General features: G+C 36.4%; 1 protein-coding gene across 1 annotated transcript in view; it reads left to right on the forward strand.

The window, feature by feature from the left end:
- ADGRV1 (adhesion G protein-coupled receptor V1) overlaps nt 1–21,636 on the forward strand; it is a 290,872-nt gene that overhangs the window by 46,464 nt on the left and 222,772 nt on the right. Inside the window, 15 exon segments of the mRNA XM_037372734.1 lie at nt 608–825; nt 1,976–2,719; nt 4,788–5,161; nt 7,038–7,214; nt 8,934–9,114; nt 9,686–9,888; nt 11,163–11,292; nt 12,857–12,937; nt 14,256–14,395; nt 14,810–15,419; nt 16,432–16,647; nt 17,908–18,123; nt 19,309–19,553; nt 19,737–19,918; nt 20,672–21,483. Coding sequence (XP_037228631.1) covers nt 608–825; nt 1,976–2,719; nt 4,788–5,161; nt 7,038–7,214; nt 8,934–9,114; nt 9,686–9,888; nt 11,163–11,292; nt 12,857–12,937; nt 14,256–14,395; nt 14,810–15,419; nt 16,432–16,647; nt 17,908–18,123; nt 19,309–19,553; nt 19,737–19,918; nt 20,672–21,483 — 4,529 coding nt within the window.

Below are 21,636 nucleotides of genomic sequence, written 5' to 3' on the forward strand. Positions count from 1 at the left end.
ATTTATAATGCTTTTTGAAAATTGATGAACTTATGTTACCAGATAGCTATACAAAAAATGTAATCTTGTTTTTATTTACTACATTCTTAATCTGAAATAATGACAGATTTCTAAAGGACACAAAACATAACCTAAATTTAATACCAGTGCAGGAAAGCGTTTAAGGAAGCTTAATAGTTAAAAGGAGAAACATTTGTGGTTAAATGTAATGATTCTCTTTCTTGTCTAAGGGTGGCCAGGTATATACATTTTTAATAAGAACTTGCTGAACTATTATATGTTCATATTTATGAATATATTTTTTACATAATAGAAGTGCAAGACAAACTGATGTTTAGCTTAACGGCACTATTTTGCATGGACCTTCATTGGTAACTTTTTTCCTAAGGTACCTGTGGTATACCTGGGAGCAGAGTTATACTGTGAAATCACAAGCCTTCAAAGGGGGTTGTATTATTGTTCATGGTGCATTTATTGTTCATGGTTATTTACAACATTGTATATTATTTTTCACAGTAAGGAAGGTAAGTGTAACTGTGTTTTCCCTTGCTAATGAATGCTGATGCATACCTGCCAGGACATTGACTGTTTCTGTATCACTGAACAGGGTTTTGAGACATAGAGGACAATTTGGCAATGTCTCATTGACCTGGCAGCTGTTTGATAATGACTCTGCGCTGAGGCCAGGAGAAGAGTTCTATGAAACTTACGGGACTGTGTGGTTCACAGATGGTGAAGGATCAAAGCCAATAACACTCCATGCGATTTCGGATAGAATTCCTGAATTCAATGAATTTTACATTCTGAAGTTGGTGAATGCTTCAGGTATTGTCTTCCATATCACCATTCCCTTCATATCTGGTAGAAAAGAATTATGTTTAATCAATCAAAAAGAAACCAACCCTGGAAAAAGCTTTGCCTTGAATCGTGTCTTGATATCCTATACATTTCTGGTAAGGTTTTAGGTTTTATTTTTCATTTAATGTTAATTTAGGTATATGAATGCAGTTCATATTCAGTTCCTGAATTGCTGTTGTACACATTTGGGTGATCTGACCTTTAGAAAGGATGCCTCTTGGTGATTTCAGAGATGTAGATCTTCGTGTAGTTGAAGACAAAATAAAGCTATTAAGGGCTGTGCATGTTGTCTACCATAATGGAGGTTGGTTGGTTTGTTTGCTTTTTTCTAGAGGAGGTAAAATACTTACAGTTATCACTTCATATGACTTAAATTACAACTGCTACAAGTCTGCTACTGAGCAGAGCTCCAAATCTTCTGGACTCATTTCACCTCAGTACTATTTATGGTCCTCTGTGCCCAATACAACAGAAAACATGCAGTGACCTTTCCTATAAGTGAAATCCATATGCATGTACAGAAGATTTCCTATTTATAATAGGTAGATCACTGCACACTTTGAACATGGAGGCTCTGCGTTCTTATCATGATCTTTGTATCCTGGACTGTTACTGTGCAGAAATAGATGACTAATGGCAGGACTTGTCAGCAGTTTTAATGCACAGCTGGTTACTGATTTTGCAAGGTATCTCTGCTTCTGTTTCAGAGGCAATTGTGCCAAATTTTGTCATTCCATATTAGTGTAAATCTTGGAGTAATACGAGAACTGAATTTGGCCCCATGTTTGTCAAATGAATCAAAGGTAACCTATCTCATTTACTAATTCAGAAAGGTCAAGCTAATCTTGTTTTAGCTGAAAGATGAATGTGTGTTTTGCAGTTCAAAAGTAACATACTGCTTTGTTTTCTATGAAAATTGTCACTAGTGTTTTAAAAACAATACAGTTAAATTATGTTATTAAATCAGAGCATTTTCTAAGAGTTCAGAGGCTCTTTAAAGAAGATTTAAGCCTTTTTAGAAACACATTTTATTAAAAAAGCTGTAAGTACTTAGTAGCTTTTTTCAGACTGTGTTTGAAACCGACTATAAACTTTTGCTCTAACTTCCATTATATAGGTGGGTCTCCTGGTCCTGGTGGTCAGTTGTCTGAAACAAGCCTTGCTGTAACTGTGATGATCCCATTCAATGATGACCCTTTTGGAGTCTTTGTTATAGACCCAGAGAGCCAGGACAGAGAGATAGTGGAAGATGTTCTTTCTGAAGATGATCTTTCCTATATTACAGACTTTACCATCTGGAGACAACAAGGCACCTTTGGTGTTGTCCGTTTAGGTTGGGAAATACTATCTAGTACGTTCGAAGCTGGACTACCATCAATGGTAGACTTTTTGTTGCTGGGATCATTTCCAAGTTCTGTACAATCTCAGCCCCACATGAGGCGCCGTCACAGTGGGACAGATGCTTTGTATTTCAGTGGAAAAGAAGATGCATTTGGGATTATTGGTCCAGAACACCCATACAGTGGAAATACTGCAGTAACCAATTTTACATTTTCAGCGTGGTTAATTCCTAATGTCAGTACTGATGGCTATATAGTTGAAAAGGATGATGATAATGGGACCTTATATTATGGTGTGAAAATCCAGAGAAATTATTCTCATGTTTCTGCAGTGCTTCATTATACAGCATTAGGATCCAATACAACATATATAGCTAAAGCAACAGTTCTGAAATACCTGGATGAAAATACTTGGCTTCACCTTCTGATTACTCTGGATGAAAGTATAATTGAATTTTACATGGATGGAATTGCAGTTCTTGGAGGAATGAAGAGCCTTAAAGGAGAAGCAATTGCTGATGGTGAGGCAATAGTCAATTATTTTTCTCCATATGTAAAGTTCTGCAATGCATAGAAGAGTCTAGCTCCTACACAGTGGTATGCAAGATGGTAAAATGATTATATCTGATGAGTTAATTGGAAAGAATTGATAGAAAATGCTGAGGATTTTCAAAAAGCATATGGAGATTAGAGCTGGGGAAGTTCGAAACAATTCAGAGCTGTAACAGAGCTTGGATTGCAATAATTTGAAAACAAATAATTTATAATTACATTTATATACGCATGCTCACCATGTACACATAGTTATATAATTTTGCAATTAGTAATTTCTGTAAGATTGACTGCACTGTAGCTGAGAAGGAACTTTCTTCATTTCAGCTTCTGAAATGCAATGGTTTTGTTTCTAGTTGTGCGTTCTATTACAACTAAGCCAGTATCTTGTAAGCAATACAATTTTTGAAGGTTTAGATTTACTCTAAGTATGTATTTACATGGTATTATGAAAATTATGCCTAATTTATGCCCCAACTGTGCTTGGTGTAATAATGTTCAAAAAAACATTAGCATGTCTGTTTCAGTTTATCTGACTGGTTAGTCCCAGATGTGATTGTAGCCATAGGTAACCATTACGGACATTCGTTCTGAACTACCACAGCAGTGAGCAAAGTATCAGAACAATTCCTTTTTTAAAGGATATTGTGTGGTCGAGATACATTTATATTTACTCTTTCTTTTGCAGTTTCCTACTCTTCCATGTGCATTTTTTTCCTTGGAGATCACCTCCTTCCTTTTCCCTTTCTTCCTCTTGACTTCAGTTTCACATGTTTTCTTTGGTGGGGATAAATAGTAAATGGTTATAAAATTCTTGAATACAATTTCCTTTTCTATAACCAAAGATGGAGAATTAACAAAACATACAGTGGCATTAAATGCATATGCATCCACATACATATATGTACACAAACATAGCGAGAATAGATTCATTAATTGTATAGTATTGTATTTTACTTCTGCCTTTACGTTTCCGGTGGTTGGAGTCTGAGAAATAAGTTTTCCCTCTCTAACAAAGTAGTGCCTCTGCAACTAATAATTTCCATCAGATTTTCAGTACTGTAGCTTAGAAAGAATTTTTTTACCTTGGTTTCTAAAAGAAAGACGTGTGAAATTCAGTAATGCTTTGATTGCTAGAAGGTTATATCTGAGTCACTGTAAATTTTATATAGTAGCGGAGATGGCATATGCTCCATCTGGAGATACTACAAGTATTAGGTAAGGATTTAATCTCTCTCCATTTAATATTGGATACTACACAGTGGTGAGCATAGTGGCCCAGTTTTTCTCACCGTCCTCCGCCTTGTGTCCTGGGACCATTATCAGCTGCTGTGGTTCCTCATCTCAGAACTGATAGTCAGTGTCATACGTATGCCAGTACATTCAAGAGCGTGGCTTCTTCCAAAACCAGAAAACAGCTAGAAAGAAGAGATAGCTGTATGTTTTAGCACAACAATGGCAGCTGTTACCCCATGATTTGCTGAGTTAGGATAATTGCTTGGAGACAGAGAAATATTAATGTTGTTGTAAAAAGCATGCGGATTTTGGTGTACATTTCTGAAGCGCACATTCCCAGTGCATTAGCGGAAAAGCATGTCCAGAAGGGCTAATGCTGTGATGATGAGTATCATCAGAATGGATCTATTGTCCTAGCAGAGAGAGACAAAATGGGGTCTGTTTAGCAAAACAAAAGGTGAGAGGGGTTGCAGTTGCTCTCTGCAAATCTCTGATGGAAACATGAGAGACATTACCAAACCTCATTAAAATAAGGAATGGTGACGATGTGCTGGTAGAACTAGTAGGATGAGAAACATGAACAGTCTAGGATGGAATCGTTCAACCTGTGATGATCTACCTGTAACACTGTGATGAGGCTCGAGGAACCTGCTGATTTTGCATTTCAAGATTGATATGATTCCTAATACAGGGATAATAAACAGTTTACCGTTGATTTTTAACAATTACAGGTATTCAGCTGCAGTTTTATTACTTTGTAGAAATACAATAATGTGAGGAAAATTATAATTTCCTTCTCAGGTCCAGGAATAGTGAGAATTGGAGCAGGAATCAATGGCAGCTGTAGGTACACAGGGCTCATGCAGGATGTAAGACTTTATGAGCGTAAATTGACACGAGCAGAGATCTATGAACTCCATGCAACTCCTGCGAAGAGTGATGTCCACCCTGTTTCTGGGTATTTGGAGTATCGGCAAGGAGAGACCAATAAATCATTTATTGTGTCTGCAAAGGACGACAAAGAGGAAGAAGGAGAGGAATTATTCATCCTAAAGCTCATTTCTGTGCGTGGTGGAGCTCGGATTTCACAAGAAAATACCACGGCGAGATTAAGAATACAGAAAAGTGATAATGCTAATGGTTTATTTGGCTTCACTGGAGCATGTATTCCTGAGGTAAGGTGTTCGTAGGGCAAATTACAGGTGAAGTTTTGGACATAGGAAAATCAATGGCAGGATCAATTGACCTGCACAGGGCCTTGATTTCACATTGCTAATTTTTTTAGTTAAGCGAAGTTCTAGAATTTGGAAAAGTGTAAGCTCTGTTAATGCAGCCTCAGTCTCACTGGTATTTGCAATATCATTTTTAAAAATCCCCACCCCCCCCAATTAATTTGTTAAGAAAATTGATTTTATTGCATAAACTGAAGACTAAGGCTTACATTTTTCTAGATGTTTTTTCCTTTATTTCTGTCAGATCTGAGACTGGGTTATCAATTAGATTGTAAGATTTAATTTTATTTTTTAGAGAAAGTACTATTTTTTCCTTTTTCCTTTAAAAAAGAAAGATTTTTATTTTGTTTTTCTGTGTTACAATGATGTGTTTGGAAGAATTTTACTACAGGTCATGCAATGACAAGGTGTGATGTATTTTTCCACAATAATCTGCTGTTATAAGTTATAAGGTATAAATTGCTTATATTTGGTGTGAATTTGGTTGATACTGGCTGTGAGTTGCGGTTTTTTTAAACTTCAAATTGTTCTTTGGTGGTAGCCACTCTTTGTGCAATATATAAACTTGCTATTTTTTGGGGGGGATGATTGAAATAAACATAATTCCTTTTTACTTCTTCAATTAATTATAAGGGAGAAAGACATGATTGGTACATGTTTCTATTGCTATTGGATTATTTTGGAAAATAAATTTCAGAATCCTTTCCAGTTTGGGAACTCTTATGACCTTTTAATTACCTTTTTTTCTAACTGAGGTGGTTATGTTGTGTTTGAAAGTAGCAGTCTTGCCTGAATAATACTGGGTTTCAATTTGGTTCAGTTTCCTTTTTATGTGCCTACCATATGCTGTGATAATAGATTCCTTCAGTTTCAAATGCCACTGATAATACTGTGGTGCCACAGATCATCAACCAACCATGAAGCAAAATTAAAAATTTATATGGCATGTTAATTATTTTGCACTTATCTTACGTCCATTTCACCAGGGAAGTATTAAAGCGCTCAGTGATGATGCAGATACACAGCATTGTTTTATCTATAGTTTAATTGCTTTATGTGCATATCTGTCTACTGGGCAGCTGAAGGCACATGCAGTATCTGCACTGTGTTATACAGCAGCTCTGAAATTTCTCTGATGCTTAGGGTAGCTTTAGCCTTTCTGGCAATTTTCAGATAAAATAATTTTCTATTTTAGTTCTATGGTTATAAATTTCTAAAATATATAGGTAGTATCTATACCAGCTTTGTTACAAATACGTGAAATTGTTGCTGCTGAAGTCATGTTCTCTGTGAAGACAGAATGGTGAAGAGGACTGTAGCACAGAAAAATTTTTTTAGTTTTTCCTGAATGATGATCATATAGTTTAATTTTAACATATCTGTTTTTTCCCCATAGTGTTTCTAGTTGGGAAAAGGGGGAATCCAAATGTTTCTTTAAATTATTGCTAATGAAAATTGAAATAATTGACAATAGTATAAAACAATAGTTTCATTTGCTTTTGACACGTACATTTCAAGCATATTGATTCTGTCTTTGACATGTAGTTTGGGGTGAGAGATTGTGTCCAAAACAAACCACGGGGTATAGTTATTGACTTACCTCTATAGTCCTCAGGGAGATACTAGAAGCTGTTGCAAATTCCACTAATACTGTTCTGACTGCCATCAAGTTCAGCTTTTCTACCACTCTGTAAGTGCCAGAAGTAATGTGACAGCAGTTTTTTACCTGGACATTTCACTGGCATTAGGGAATTCCATGTTTTGCATTTATTGCTTTGATTTACAGTAACAAATATTTCAATTTCTTGCTTTCTTCCAGATTGCTGATGAGGGTTCCACTGTATCGTGTGTTGTGGAGCGTACAAGGGGAGCCCTGGACTATGTGTATATAAATTACATTATCTCACAGGTTGATTCCACTGGCATTAGTTACCCTGTTACCGATTTTTCTAACAGCAGTGGCACTATCACATTCCTTCCTTGGCAGAGATCAGAGGTAAACCCTGCCTTCCTATTAACTATTCATCCTGCCCTTTGCAAACCTGCTGGAAAACACCTTCTGAGGATGCTTGACTGGTTTTCATACTAGAGAGTGCTTACTTCACATGGCTTTTGTTGTATTTCGCAGGGAGTTTTGCATCCCTGACAACTAACAAGCGATAATGATAGATGCTTACAGGTCTGTGTGTATCACAGTTCAGTGGTCACCATGGATGCATGTGTGTTTGAATGCACATAATAGATGAGATATGTTTACATATATGTATATATTAAATTTATGTATATCTGTATGTATACTTGCAGTGTAGATAGTCGTGGGCTGAAATAATGGATCCAGCTACTTTTGAAATTGGAAAATGATCAGGTTTTGGTATGACTTTTAGAACTTAGATTTATCTCCTCATCGATTAAATAGACAGCGGTACATTTCACTGTTGTAATCAAGTGTCTTGCAATGGCTGTTGGTCACGTTCTGTCCCTTTTGCTTAATCTGTGAATTCAATCCTGTCCCACAGCACAGGAATTCCACATTTGTTTGAAGAGGTGTGGGACCACAATACTGTAGAAAGTTGATGTGTGCTTTCTATTAGTGTTCGTGAAATAGGAAGGGTGGATAGTAGTAGAAAATGCTGCCTTTGGTTTCACTTCTGTCACTCTGCTGAAGTCAGTACGGATGACTGAAACCAACTGACAACATCTGAAAAGATCCCAGTGGCTCCACGAGACCTTTGGTCCCAGTTAAACAATGTAAATGATGAGAGCCTGGCAAAAGCTTGTGGGATCTGAAAATAGTTTGTTCTTGTCACTGTTCATTCAGCTTTAATTTTCCATTGAATCATACTACTGCATTGCATAAGGTCATATAAAGAAAATTTTTCAAAGCTGTTTGAGTCTGGCAGCATGGATGAGGCCTGCCTTATTCTATCTAGTGGCAGGAGAGGGCTGTTGTACCCTCTTACTCCACTGCTATGTCGTCCAGTTTATTGTCTGCATATGGTAGAATTAATGGGCATAGCCCTAAGAAACAGATTGTGAGCAGGTGCTCATCAGGTGAGATATCCTAAGAGACTTCCCATTGATGTTTGTAAGCTACTCAGTTCCATGCCTCTAATTACGGTCAGCTACTTAAACCTTTTCATCTGTATGTTTGTCTAATCATAGCAGAATATATAGAAAGTTGGAATCGCCCGAGGTGAATATGTAGCCTGTGCAGAGGAGGTTATGTTAATCAATAGCATGATCTGCAATCTCAAGCGTCAGGTGACATAAAAAACTTGTTTTACTTGCTCTTTAAATTGGATTAACCACTGTAATTATCTCTTCAGAAGCACAATTTCTTTAGGATTTTGAAATCTATCAGATACCTCATTTCCAATATATGCAATTTAAACTGTGCTTATGGCAAGGTAGATAAATAATTGCTTGCTTGGTTATGTGTTTATGTAATCTGAAGCACTTAGGAAAATAAGCCTTTCTTCTCTGCCAGCTTGGTAAAGTTGTTTCTGGATTTCAAATTCTAAACATAAAATATTATCCTAGAAGTTAGGTTAAATTACATGGAAAGCAAAAATGTCGTCTACATTACTTTCAGAACTACACAGCAGGTACAGCTGGCTGACTAAGCAAAGAGTTTGATGAGTTAAGCAGAGTTGTTAAGCTCATAAATGACGTATGTGACACGGTTTGATTTTTCCATGATTTGGTCCTTCTCTAGGTCTTAAATTTGCATGTTATTGATGATGACATTCCGGAGCTAAATGAATATTTCCGTGTGACATTAGTCTCTGCAGTGTCTGGAGATGGAAAAGTAGGTTCAACTCCTACCAGTGGAGCAAGTATAGATCCAGAAAAGGAAACTACTGATATCAGCATCAAAGCCAGTGACCACCCATATGGTAACAATGATGGAGATGACACAGTCTTGTTGCAGATAATTATATAGTTCTAGCTCAACAGATAAAAGCTTTGCTTAGGCTAGATAGTTGAGGAAGCAATGCCAAGTATTCCACTTTATCTAACTTGAAATTAGTTAATAATTTTTATACAAGATTGAAAGCTAGTTACTGATTCTAGAGAATGTTATGAAAAGGCATCAAACAGGCGATGATTCCCTTCTGAGAGTACATAAAGGTTGCATGCAGTAAACCCTGTGTAAGTTTTTCTCAGATGAGAATTCCCAGTGCAGAGAGTACCCAATACTATGACACAATGAGGCTCTTTTGGGAAGAGCTGAATTCAGTACTGTGATGTGGCTGTATCAAGACTGATACGGATATCAGTGAGAGAAGGGAAGGTACTTAGCATATCCCTGGAAACAGCACAATTGAGCCCTAAGGGCATATCAATAATTGGGGTTTAATTTCAGAAATGTTAAATATAAGTATTATATATAATTTGGTTTCAGTGTATTATCTTGATTTAAATTTGGTGTGAGAAGCAATGTAAATAGTACCTCTTGTCTGCCAGGTCTGCTACAATTCTCAGTGGGGCCACCCCCTCAGCCAGGTGATGAAATGATTCTGCCAGCCTCTGCTGTGCCCCATATTACTATTAAAGAAGAAGCTGGACACATCAGATTACTGGTAGTTCGTGCACAAGGCCTTCTTGGAACAGTTCTGGTGGAGTACAGAACAGTGCCGCTTACAGCTTTCAGTCCTAAAGATTATCAGGTATGACCATTGCCAAGATGCATACATATTTTAGAATTTAGCTATTTGTCCTGGAGATAGCCTTCAGTTTGAGTATTTTAGCCCAGCTATGATTCTTTTTACAGATACAGTTTGTTTTATATGATAATGTAATAAATCAATGTGTAATACTGGTGTGGTTTAACCCCAGCCAGCAACTAAGTACCATGCAGCTGCTCACTCACTCCCCAACTCCCCTGGTGGGATGGGGAGAACCGGGGAAAAAAAAAAGGTAAACCGCATGGGTTGAGACAAGAACAGTTTAATACCCAAAATAAAGTAAAATATACTACTACTACTACTACTACTACTACTGATTGAAATGGAAAGGAAGATAAGGAAAAAAGGAGAAAAAAAAGTCAAGGAAAAATAAACCAAAAAAAAACCCCAAACCCCCAAATTATGCGCAATACAGTTGCTCACCACCCACTGAGCAATGCCCAGCTACCTCCCCAGCAGTGATCTTGCCACCGCCAGCCAACTGCTGCCAGTTTATATGCTGAGCAGGATGTTCTATAGTATGGGATATCCCTTTGGCCAGCTTGGGTTGGCTGTCCTGGCTGTGTCCCTCCCCAACTTCTTGTGCCCTTCCAGCCCTCTTGCTGTCAGGGCATGAGAAACTGAAAAGTCCCTGACTTATTATAAACATTACCTAGTTACAACTAAGAACATCGGTGTTTTATCACCTTTATTGTCATACTAGATCCAAAACACAGCACTGTGCTAACTACTAGGAAGATTAACTCTGTTGCAGCTGAAACCCAGACAAATACTCACTTTAAAAATAAATATCTGTGAGTTTTACGTCCTTTCTGTACAGCCTGTTGTATTTCCTAGGAAAAAACTCTGGTTTTGAATTTTTTTTCTTAAGAGAATTGGCATTGCAGCAAGAAGGGATATGTGCTATTGTTACTGAGTGTACCAGACTTTATATGAACATTCAGGTGCGTGTACAGGTTAAGATTATGCTTGTACATGTCAGGATTTGTACATGTTCAGCAAAATAACCTGCACGTATCTGTGTTTGCTTGTCTAACTGATATTCGTGCAGAAAAATGTAGATGAATGCAGATGCTCATAATTCTGTGAATTTAAATGCTTTGTTCTCATAGAAAAGGCGTGGCAGATTTTTTAACAGCTTAAGTGAAGAAAAGTGAATGTTTTGACAAAGGCAAACAAAATCAGGTTCTATTTCTTTTTTATATGGGTGAAAACATTAGACTTGAACAAAAACATAAAGACCTTTCATATTTCAGGCTGTTGTGGGCACGCTGGAATTTCAGCCAGGAGACAGATACAAGTACATTACTGTTAACATCACTGACAATTCTATTCCTGAATTAGAAAAAACTTTTAAAGTGGAGCTGTTGAACCCAGAGGGAGGAGGTAAGGCACATTCATCAATCCATTGGTTGTATTTTCGTGATCTCTACTCATCCATTAAAATCTTACCTTTCTTAGGTGTACTATTTCCTTGTTATTTCTAAAGACAAACACCCACACATTCCTCAGGCAGCTGTAATTTTTCTTAGGAAAGTTGTGTCCTTGAGATATTTTGTTAATCATTGCTGGAAAACACCAGATTCCAAAGAAAGTGTATTATTGTCTGGCGTTAGGTCATTTAAAGGCAATTGCTGCTTTTCACAATACATAATTTCATGGTTGCTAATGAGAATAGAAATGATGTAAAAAATATATTATTTTCATTTATTTAATTATCAATATTTATAAAATATTTAAAGCTAAACAGCCGAAGTGTTTTGTTTTTTTTTTTTTATCTGCCACTTCAGTGAAATCAGAGGAATTGTGATATACTAGCTCATAACTTAGCTGGATTAGAGAAGTAGGGGACTGTGTGTGTTGAGAGGCCTAGGGGGTTTACCCAAGCTGGAGAGGTAGCTGGTAGGTTTGTGGAAGAACAAGAAAAACACTCAGTGCAAATCCTCATGTGAGATTTAGTCTCACAAGGGATGGCAAGCATTGGTCCTCCTGCCACAGAACACCACTCAGCCCTTGCAGCATTTGTTTCCATTGGAGCAAATTTTTAAGGGAAATCGTAAAGCTGGTTGAAGGGGAAAATGTAATTAGAAACGTTGGCAGCCATAAAGTGACTTTTTAGCTGATGTTATTTTTTTTAAACAATCCAGAAATGCAAGTGTGATGCCTTCTGGGAAGTTGTATCATATTACCTTGAATATCTGTAGTGCAACACATGGCACTATGGTGTATCATAGTGATTCTTGTGATAAAAACTTCAGACCTTTCATTCATGTGGACTTTTTGGTTGAATAGTTGTTTTGTTAAGCAAACTTTTCACTTCCCCACCTCCCTAACCCCCCCAAAAACATGTTACAGCTAACTTTAGTAATTCGCTAGGCAGATACCTTCTTAACACAAACCCGCTTTTTGGCCTTTCCAACACCATTACAAGCACAAAATTTAGGGTAAAATCTCCATTAATTAAGCTTTCTGCAGATTTTTCCAGCTTTCTGACATGTTATCACTTTGTGAAAAAATATTGGAATAGGAGAGTTTGGGGGATTTTAGCCTCTGGGTTGTTTTTTGGTTTTTGGGGTTTTGGTTTTTGTTTTTAATTCACATTTCCAATTTCTCCATGGCAGACCTCATTTAGGAGTGAGAAGGGGGAAATACAAATAGGGGAGACAAAGAGGGAAAGAAAGAAAAGAGAAAACAGAGATGCATGTGTTTTCTTTCCTTCTGACCTCCCATTGCTATTTCCAATGTCATAAATTGAATAAGAGGTGGCATACACAATATTTTTTCTGGCTTTTATCAGAAATTCTGTATACTTCCATATCCAAAATTGATGCCTTCCTAGAATACTTCCCTCTCTTTTTGTGTTGTCCAGAAATGTTTAAATTACTTTCTGCTTTCTCTCTATTTATAAATGTATATATGTGTATATATCTGTATGTCTGTCATCTTAAAGTTGCTGAGCTCTTTAGATATGATGACAGTGGTAGTGGTGATGGGAACATGGATTTCTTCCTTGCAACTGTCCATCAACATGGTAAGCATTTTTGATTAATCCTATTTTTTACTGCTAACTATAATGTCCTTCCTAAATTAGTATACTGACACAACTTGTCATAATATTACTTTACTTGCAGTCACAGGTGATTAATTTAGATATATCATAAAGTTCTGTCAAAACATTATTTTCCATTTTAATTTAAGCATAATTTCAATAGCAGTCAGTGTTTAGTGTAACACAGAAAATAGCGGCTTCTATACCATCAAAGTTACATTGTTGCAAAGCACAATATAGTAATTCCAGAAGTACAGTTTACAAAATTAGTTCTGTTTGAAAGTGGTCACATTTCCTGGAGAGAAAAAAGCAAAGACACTTTTTAAATTTAAGGTAATTAAAAAATTTCATGATTCTGTGCTTTGATACATGCTTTATTTTACTTTGATTCACTGCATGTCAAATATACTCTTAAAGAAAAATAAGCTATTAGGTTTTTTTTTTAAAGGAATGTATTGATTGTTTTTCATTTCTTCTCTTTGAGTTTGTATTTATGTCATAACATACAGAAAACAAAGATAATTTAATACTGAGAAAATTTAAAAAATACTAGATGCAGAAAACATTTGAAACATCAGAACTGAGGGAAAACCCTGATGTTGTAGGACTTCAGATTAAACCCTACAGACCTGAAAACGTTCCTTGAGCACCCATTATCCAAACGGAATAATTTATTTCCCTGTGACAGCCTGATTTTCGATTTTATTTTTAAATGGAAAGGATTTCAGTTTGAATCTGAGAGTAAGTCTGTGGTTTAGTCAATTTTTGGAACTTCCCTGGGGATTTTTTAAGTGCTTTTCCCCTTTTCCTTGTTTCCAGAAATCATATTCTGTGCCAGGTTCTTTCCCTTTCTAAGTGGCAAGTTATCTCACCCAACACAGTATTTTTAGTAGTAGGATTTACCAGAGTGTCTCTGTTTTTCACTCCAGCTTATGTTAGAATGGGACCTGCATTCATCTGGTCTATCTGTTTACTGTGGTTTACCATATAACTCCCCACCATCCTAAGTTCTGCTCCATTTTCATTCATTAAACCTGAATTTAATTTCTGTTCCTCCTTTAAAATATTCGTATTTGTTATATTTATATATTTGTTGGATAGTTCCATAGAAGGACTGCGAGGACTGCATTAGTCAAAGTCAGTTCCTTATCCATGTGGATAGCGATCATGCATTTCAAAAAAACAAAAGCAAAACAACACAGATACTCCGGTCATCCTCTCCTGTGTATTTTTTGTAACCTATGTCTTTGAAGAAAAGATGCTAGAAAAAATAACCCTTTTTGGAACTTCCACTTAACAGCTAGCTTGGGAATTGCATCCCACATCCTCGTGACTATTGAGGCTTCTGATGATGCTCATGGTGTGTTTGAGTTCAGTACTGAGTCACTCTCAGTAAATGGAACTGAGCCTGAAGATGGAGATAGCAATATTGTGCTGCAGGTTAGAAAGCTTTGAGTCTCATACTGCTGTGCAGTCCTCTTCTGTCTCTGTTTTTTACTGGGTGTTGTGTGATGTTTTTGCCGTAAGACTTTATAACAAACTTCTGTCTTGCACATCTGTTTTGCCATTTCATACTGAGTTTCCAGATGTTTCCAGTTGAAGCTAAAATGATGTAATATTAACATCCACAGATTTAAAATTACTTCTACTTGTTTACATTTGAGGTACTGCTATCTTAAAAGATGATACAACAAAGACAGCAAAGCTGAGATAGTAAAGTTTATACTGTTTTTTTAAAACACACATTTATTTTAACCCATCATGTCAATGTCTTTGCTCAATTCCATCTCATACTTTTATGTTTTAATTTCTCAGAGAACAAAAATATGCAGGTTTTTTGTATTTTTCACTTAGGTTGTGAGAACGCATGGGGCCTTGTCACAGGTGACGCTGCACTGGATCATAGTGTGTGATCTTAACAAAGACCTGATCTCTACACATGGGAACGTAACGTTTGATGTTGGCCAAGTGACAGCAAATATTACAGTACAGGTTTCTCCTGATGAAGTTCCTGAATTGGATAAGATGTTTTCAGTTATGATCATCAATGTCTCCAATGGCCACCTTGGAAATCATACTAATGCAACTTTAACTATCTTAGCTAATGATGATCCATATGGAGTCTTCATCTTTTCTGAGCGAAACCGGCCCATAAAAGTTGAGGAAGAAAGAAAAAATATCTCCCTGACAATAATCAGGCATGGTGGTCTCCTTGGTACAGTAATAGTAACATACAGAACTATTGGTGACGATGAGAAGTTACCCTTTCTTCCACCTGATGTTGTTAGAGCAACAGAGGGAAAAGATTATATACCCATTACAGGTCATGTGATCTTCACCGCCAATGAAAGTCAGGCCACAATATCTTTGCCTATTTTGGATGATGATGATCCTGAGAGGTCGGAGTCTGTTTTTGTGGAGCTAAGCAGTATTGTATTGATTGAGAAAGTACAGGATCGACCAAGTAAGTTATCTTACGTATGTAAAATTTACAATTTAAATATGAAGGCTTGTGTTACATTTAATAGGATAAAGTGCAACAAGTTAAATGATAAACTTTTTAACCGCAGCCAGTCTGTATGTTTAAGAAATCTCTGAGTTACGTGCCTTGTGGGCTGTTGGCATACATTTCCTCCAGTGCAGTGTTTTGTAAAGGATGGATGAGCATTTCTTTATCACTTTTTCATTGCCTTGTCCAAGGTCTTTCAGGCCAAATAGATAAATGTTGGTTTTGTGCACTAATACCTGCTGTTTCTGTAAAGTTCGCTATTAGGAAATAACTATGCTATTTTTGCTTATTGAAAGCCAAAGAAGTCCTTTAAAAACAAATTGGTGTAGAATTACAGCCACATGTTGCTTTTTTAGTGTAGAGGATGCCTGCTTCGTCCCTCGTTTAGATAAATTCTGGTCATTACAGCCTGATTTGTGCTTCAAAGCTTCTTGGCATGTCTAATTGCTACCATGCCCCAGATTTATCTTGATATTAAGGGAAACTTATAATATAATTCTGCTGGGAGATTGGAATCTTATTTATATTTCATTATAGCAAATTAAAGTATGAAATTCTCCTGAACTGTATTGATCTTACTACTGGCCTTATGGACAAATAAATAAACAAAAATTCATAATAAATAAAGCTTATAAATAATTAATAATTATATAATTAAATAAATAAAATTAATTAAAAAATTACTTCACAGTACCTCACCCCTTAAAATAAATTATGGCTTGTATGATCCAGAGCAGGGTAGAATAGTCAGTTACTAAAAATCGTTATTTTTATGCCATAACAGCATTCAAACACCAAAAGTATGTTGTTGCAGTTTGTCATTATACTTTGTCCAATTCTAAAAGAACCCCAATTTTGCTGAAAGCTAATGGCGACTAACCACTGAACTCACTTCTGTGTCTAACTCTACAGCCATAGATAGCAAGCATCTCATGCACCCCCTCACTAAGTTTTCTTTATGTTTCAGTTGTAAGTTCTCCTCGACTTGGATTAGTGGGTGAGACAATAGCTCATGTAATTATCAATGCCAATGATGATGCTTTTGGAACACTTCAGCTTTCTGCTTCAGCTGTGCGAGTTGCTGAAAATTATGTTGGACCAATCATTAACGTGACCAGAACTGGGGGAATATTTGCAGATGTCTCAGTGAAATTTAAAGCTGTGCCAATAACTGCAACAGCTGGTAAGAAATCAGAATAGCAGAACTATGCCATCTGTGTTAAAGTGGAAAGAGCATACTGTATTCTTTGGGTATTCAAAGCAAACAAGTATGTATTGAATATGAATTGTTGTATAGTAAGTGAAAAAAAAATAAATAATGTAGTGAGACCTTTAGTGACTCTGCTTAGCAAACAGGAATCCAAGCCCATGGGAAAAAGTCATGCATCAGCTTCTAGAAAGCTCTGAAACATCATCACTGAAGAAACTTGCAGGAGAAATGAGTGAAGGAATTGTGGTGTTTGTTTCCCTAGTGGCTCACCACATCTTCAAAAAAAGAAAATAAATAAAAATAAAATATAATGTAGTATATCTAACTACTGTTTAGTCCAGTGTGCATACTTAACCCTGCCATGCATTGTTTGGGTGAGGTTATTAAAGGTTATTAGAAGGGAACTGGGGACTCAGCTGTAAAACAAACAGGCAAAACCCAATCAACACCCAAGAAGACTTGAATGTCTGAAAATGGGAGGTTAAGTTCTTTCTCCAGCTGCACCTATAAAGAAGGTGTGTAAAGAAAGGAGCAAACTTACAACTTGTGCAGGGTCAAAACTACTTCGTTATAAATCAAACCCACTGTATTTCAGCTATGTTCAAAATCGAATGGGCATGTACCTTTTTAGGTTTCTGAGAAGCATGTACCTTTTTAAGTTTCCTTTTTATGTAAGACTTTTTAAAATAAGTGTATAGCTAAATTGATGTCAGAGTATGCTTTCAAATAGTTTCTGAAGTGGAGCCATTATCTAGTGTATCACAGTTGTTCATCTAGACAGTCTTAGAGACAATTTTGTCTAAAGTGAGGTCCACACATAGAGTATGCCCTTTAGTAAAATCTACTTTGACAAAGGTACTTCTGTTCACTTCTATCTCTTGGAAAGCCAGAGAGCAATTAGAAATCAAAGACAAAAACATCATGGTAATGTGACCTTGTTACACTTGGAAGAAAATAATGGGCCTTTTGTGACTTCTTCTTGGTCTAACAGTGCAAACTCTGTTTTGACCAAGCAGAGTTTTATTTTAATCCATCCAGATATCTCAAAGGCAATGGGAAATGAAAAGGACTGTGTTGTCTAAGTCTGAAGATAAAGGAAGAAAACCATAAAAACATGGAGGAATGCATGTGTAAGAAAAGAGAGAAGTATTACTAATGATGGTCAATACACTGAACTATAATGCATTAATACTCTGGTTTTTATTATTTTGGTTTTTTCATCTATAAATCTAGGTGAGGACTACAGTGTGGCCTCATCAGATGTTGTCTTACTAGAAGGAGAAACAAGTAAAGCTGTGCCAATTTATATAATTAATGATATCCATCCTGAAGTTGAGGAGTCATTTTATGTTCAGCTGCTGAACCAAACAACAGGAGGAGCCTTGCTTGGATCTTTGACTAAGGCAATCATAACTATTGAGGCTTCTGATGACCCATTTGGATCCTTCGGTAAATGATTTTTTTGCATATTTTCTCTCTTCTGTGAACATTTTTACAGCAGTTTTGTGGGTGAGCTGTTACTGAGCAACTCAACAAAAACTTTCAGAAGACAAAGAGGAAGCCTGGATGAAGACAGTAAAGGCAAAGATAAGATAAACTAAATTAAACTGTGTAATTAAGGAGTAATGGTGCTTTAATATATAAAAAATTATTATTTAGTCATTGATATAAGAAGATATTGGAATCTTCCAATGAGATAAATGGATTTTAGTTTACTTTTTTTAAAAAAAACTATTCTAAGTGCTGCATTTCTGTAATAGGTTTAAGCCAAAATCTGTGTTCTGATATCTGTTGCTTAAATCTTTGTTCCTTTTGTTTTACTAGGTGATCATCCAAAGCAGAATTAAAAATCTGGGGAAGTTGAAAAATATAAAGAGAAATTAAAATATATCCTCTTATTCTCTGTCACGTGGTTTAGTTTTTCTTCTGATTTTTATTATCAATAAAATGAATTGTGTATACTTTCCAAAACTAGTTTTGTAACACAGGTTTTGAAAATGGTTTTGGTGATTTCAAAAAGTAATGATATTTCAGAAATCTATCCTTTTGGTTTTCTGTTTGGTTTTTTTGGTGAATTTTTTCCTGCCTTTTCTTTTTCTTACTTTTCTCCCTTCAGTACCCTACTTCATTGCTCTTGTTCCATTTTGTTAATAGAAGGTGGTAGAGGAAAGAAAGAAAAAATGTCAAAAATAAGTATGTCCAGATGGGTAATTAATTTACTTAATTCTTAACAACTAGATGTTTAATACAAGGAAAACTTTTATTTGAAACCAGTTTATATAGAATATATTGATTTATTTCTTCAGTAAGTGGCATGGAAGCTGCTAAAGAGTTTCCTTGCGGGGAATAATTACGAAAATATCTTCTAAGAGGTTAGAAACTGCTCATGGTTAGCCCTGAATAATGGGTACGTTGGAATAAACTTTTTGGATGAGGGCACAATTTTAATGTTAATTTCCTCTGTAGATGAAAATATTAATACTGGAAGCTTGCTTTTAAGTTTAACCTGATTAAAAATGATTTACCTGTGCAAATAGATGCAATCTAGTGAAATATATCTACGTACTTCAGGAGTTTATATATTTACTTTCAGTTTCATTGTTAATGAAATACATCTCTCTGTGCTGTACTTAGTTTTTCAGATTACTGAATTCACTGTGGAGGAGCCTGAATTTGGATCAGTAACCATAAATCTGCCAATAATCCGCAATGCTGGGACTCTTGGTAACGTTACTGTTCAGTGGGTTGCTACCATTAATGGACATCCTGCTGATGCTGACTTGCAGGTTGTCACGGGTAATATTACTTTTGCCCCTGGGGAAGCCATTCAGATGTTGGTGTTGGAAGTCCTGGCTGATGATGTTCCAGAAATAGAAGAAGTAAGTTCAGTTACATATTAGACTTCTAACTTGTCATATAAATGTGTGCAAAGGAAAACAAGGCATGTTCTGGCAGGAAGGTGCAAGAAGTTCAGATTTTACTTTGCTTGTGCTTATTTTTAGAAATACCAACAATTGTTTAGCTGCATTATTTCTTTTTCTTTTTTTTTTTTCTTTTTTGAGATTGTCCATGTAGAATTAACTCAGGCCTCCAATGGTGGTGCTATTGGGTTAGATGGCGTGGCAAATATTATAATACCTGCCAATGATAATCCTTATGGCACAGTCTTCTTTCATCAATCATTATATCGAATTCAGGAGCCACTAGAAAGAAATTTGCTTGCAAATATAACAGTCAGGCGAAGGTTTGTATGTTTGCTTTATTTATAGCTATTATTTTTTCTTCTTTTCTGTCTTGCCTATAATTTCAATTGTCATGCTTCGTTTGTATAAGCATTTGCGTCAATTTCTTGGTCTGCCAGCTCAACACATTTTTATTTCATATGCATTGGTTTTGAACCTAATGTCTGCTTATTAGAAATGCACATAAACCACTTATATATAACATACATTATAATCTGTAATGTAAACCAATTGTACATGATGTACTTGAAGTTTAATTTTGCCTATTTAATTGTCAGAGCTTTAAAGCTGCACAACAGCCTGCTCCTGTAATTTGTACTAGAGGAAAAAATGGGTCAATCCTTGTGGGATGGAAAGAAACAAGAAAAGGAAAACAGGTTTTATGCTTGTGATATGATATCTTGAGGACACCTAAGAGGAAAGGTGACAAGACTGGGTAGCACAGGCTTTGTATTTCTTGCCAGCCCTAAGAAGACTTAAGTTAATTCCTAGAAACAAATGTTTGCAAACATGCATTTTTAACAGACTGCTACCCAAGCTATAAATAAGCAGACTTGCTAGCCACAAAAAACGACACCTCAGTTATTCTTGTACTAGCTCCAAGAGAATCCACTTTAAATAGCAATTTGGAACTTTTCAGCAATTCAGAAAGGGCCGATTGATTTTATTCTTTTTTATTCTTAACCCAGAAACATAAACTATGCTAGACATACTTAATCAACTAACATTACTTTTTTTATTTTAATGTCTTTTAGTGGGGGAAAGTTTGGTCAGCTGCAGATATTTTACAGCACTTCTGAGACTGACGTTGTAGCTCTTGCCATTGAGCAAGGTCAGGATATCCTGTCATGTTACGAGTCTCCTGTAAAAGGAATTCCTGACCAACCATCCAAGACCAGAGTGAATGTGTCAGCAGCGAGTGACCCACTGTATGCCTGTGCCACTCAGTGCCTAAAAGAACAAGTGTGTTCAGCCTTTACATTTTCCAGTGCCTCTGAGATTCCTGTCTGCCTTTGGCTGACATCAGAGATCAGCCCATTAACTAACGCTTCAGGATTCTGGACCTACAAGAAAAATGTAACCACTGCATCCGCTCTTTTCAGCACACAAGCCATCGCTGGTAGCGATTATGAATCTGTTATAAGACAGTGGGCCATAATGCAGGAAGGGGAAGAGTTTGCAAATCTCACAGTTACCATACTCCCTGACAGTCTGCCAGAGTTGGATGAGACATTCATTATATCCCTTTTGAAAGTTGAACTAATGAACATCTCAGCCAGCTTAAAAAATCAGCCGACTATAGGACAGCCAAATACTTCAACAGTTGTCATAATGATGAATGGGGATGCGTTTGGAGTATTTAAGATCTACAGCCTAAGTCCCAATGCGACAGAGAAGGGACTGTATATTGAAGTAGAAGAACGTCCTCAGACCAACGTGCAGCTAATGATACACAGGACAGAAGGCAGCCTGGGACAGGTGACAGTGGAATGGCATGTGGTTGGTGGAACTGCTACCCCAAACTTGGATTTTGTAGGTGTTGGTGAGACTCTGGTGTTTGCAGAAGGTGAGACAAGGTTTTGCACTAGTTTCTCTTTCATAAAACTAAAGAAAAGCAAAAGAACCTGACCAGCACTAAGCTCTCTGGATGTTTTGATAAGTAATGTCTTATTCGTAAGCTAAACATCCCAGAATGCTCAGGATACATATTTAAAAGAAT

The sequence above is a fragment of the Falco rusticolus genome, chromosome Z (assembly GCF_015220075.1).
Source record: "Falco rusticolus isolate bFalRus1 chromosome Z, bFalRus1.pri, whole genome shotgun sequence".
In the NCBI taxonomy this organism is placed as follows: domain Eukaryota; kingdom Metazoa; phylum Chordata; class Aves; order Falconiformes; family Falconidae; genus Falco; species Falco rusticolus.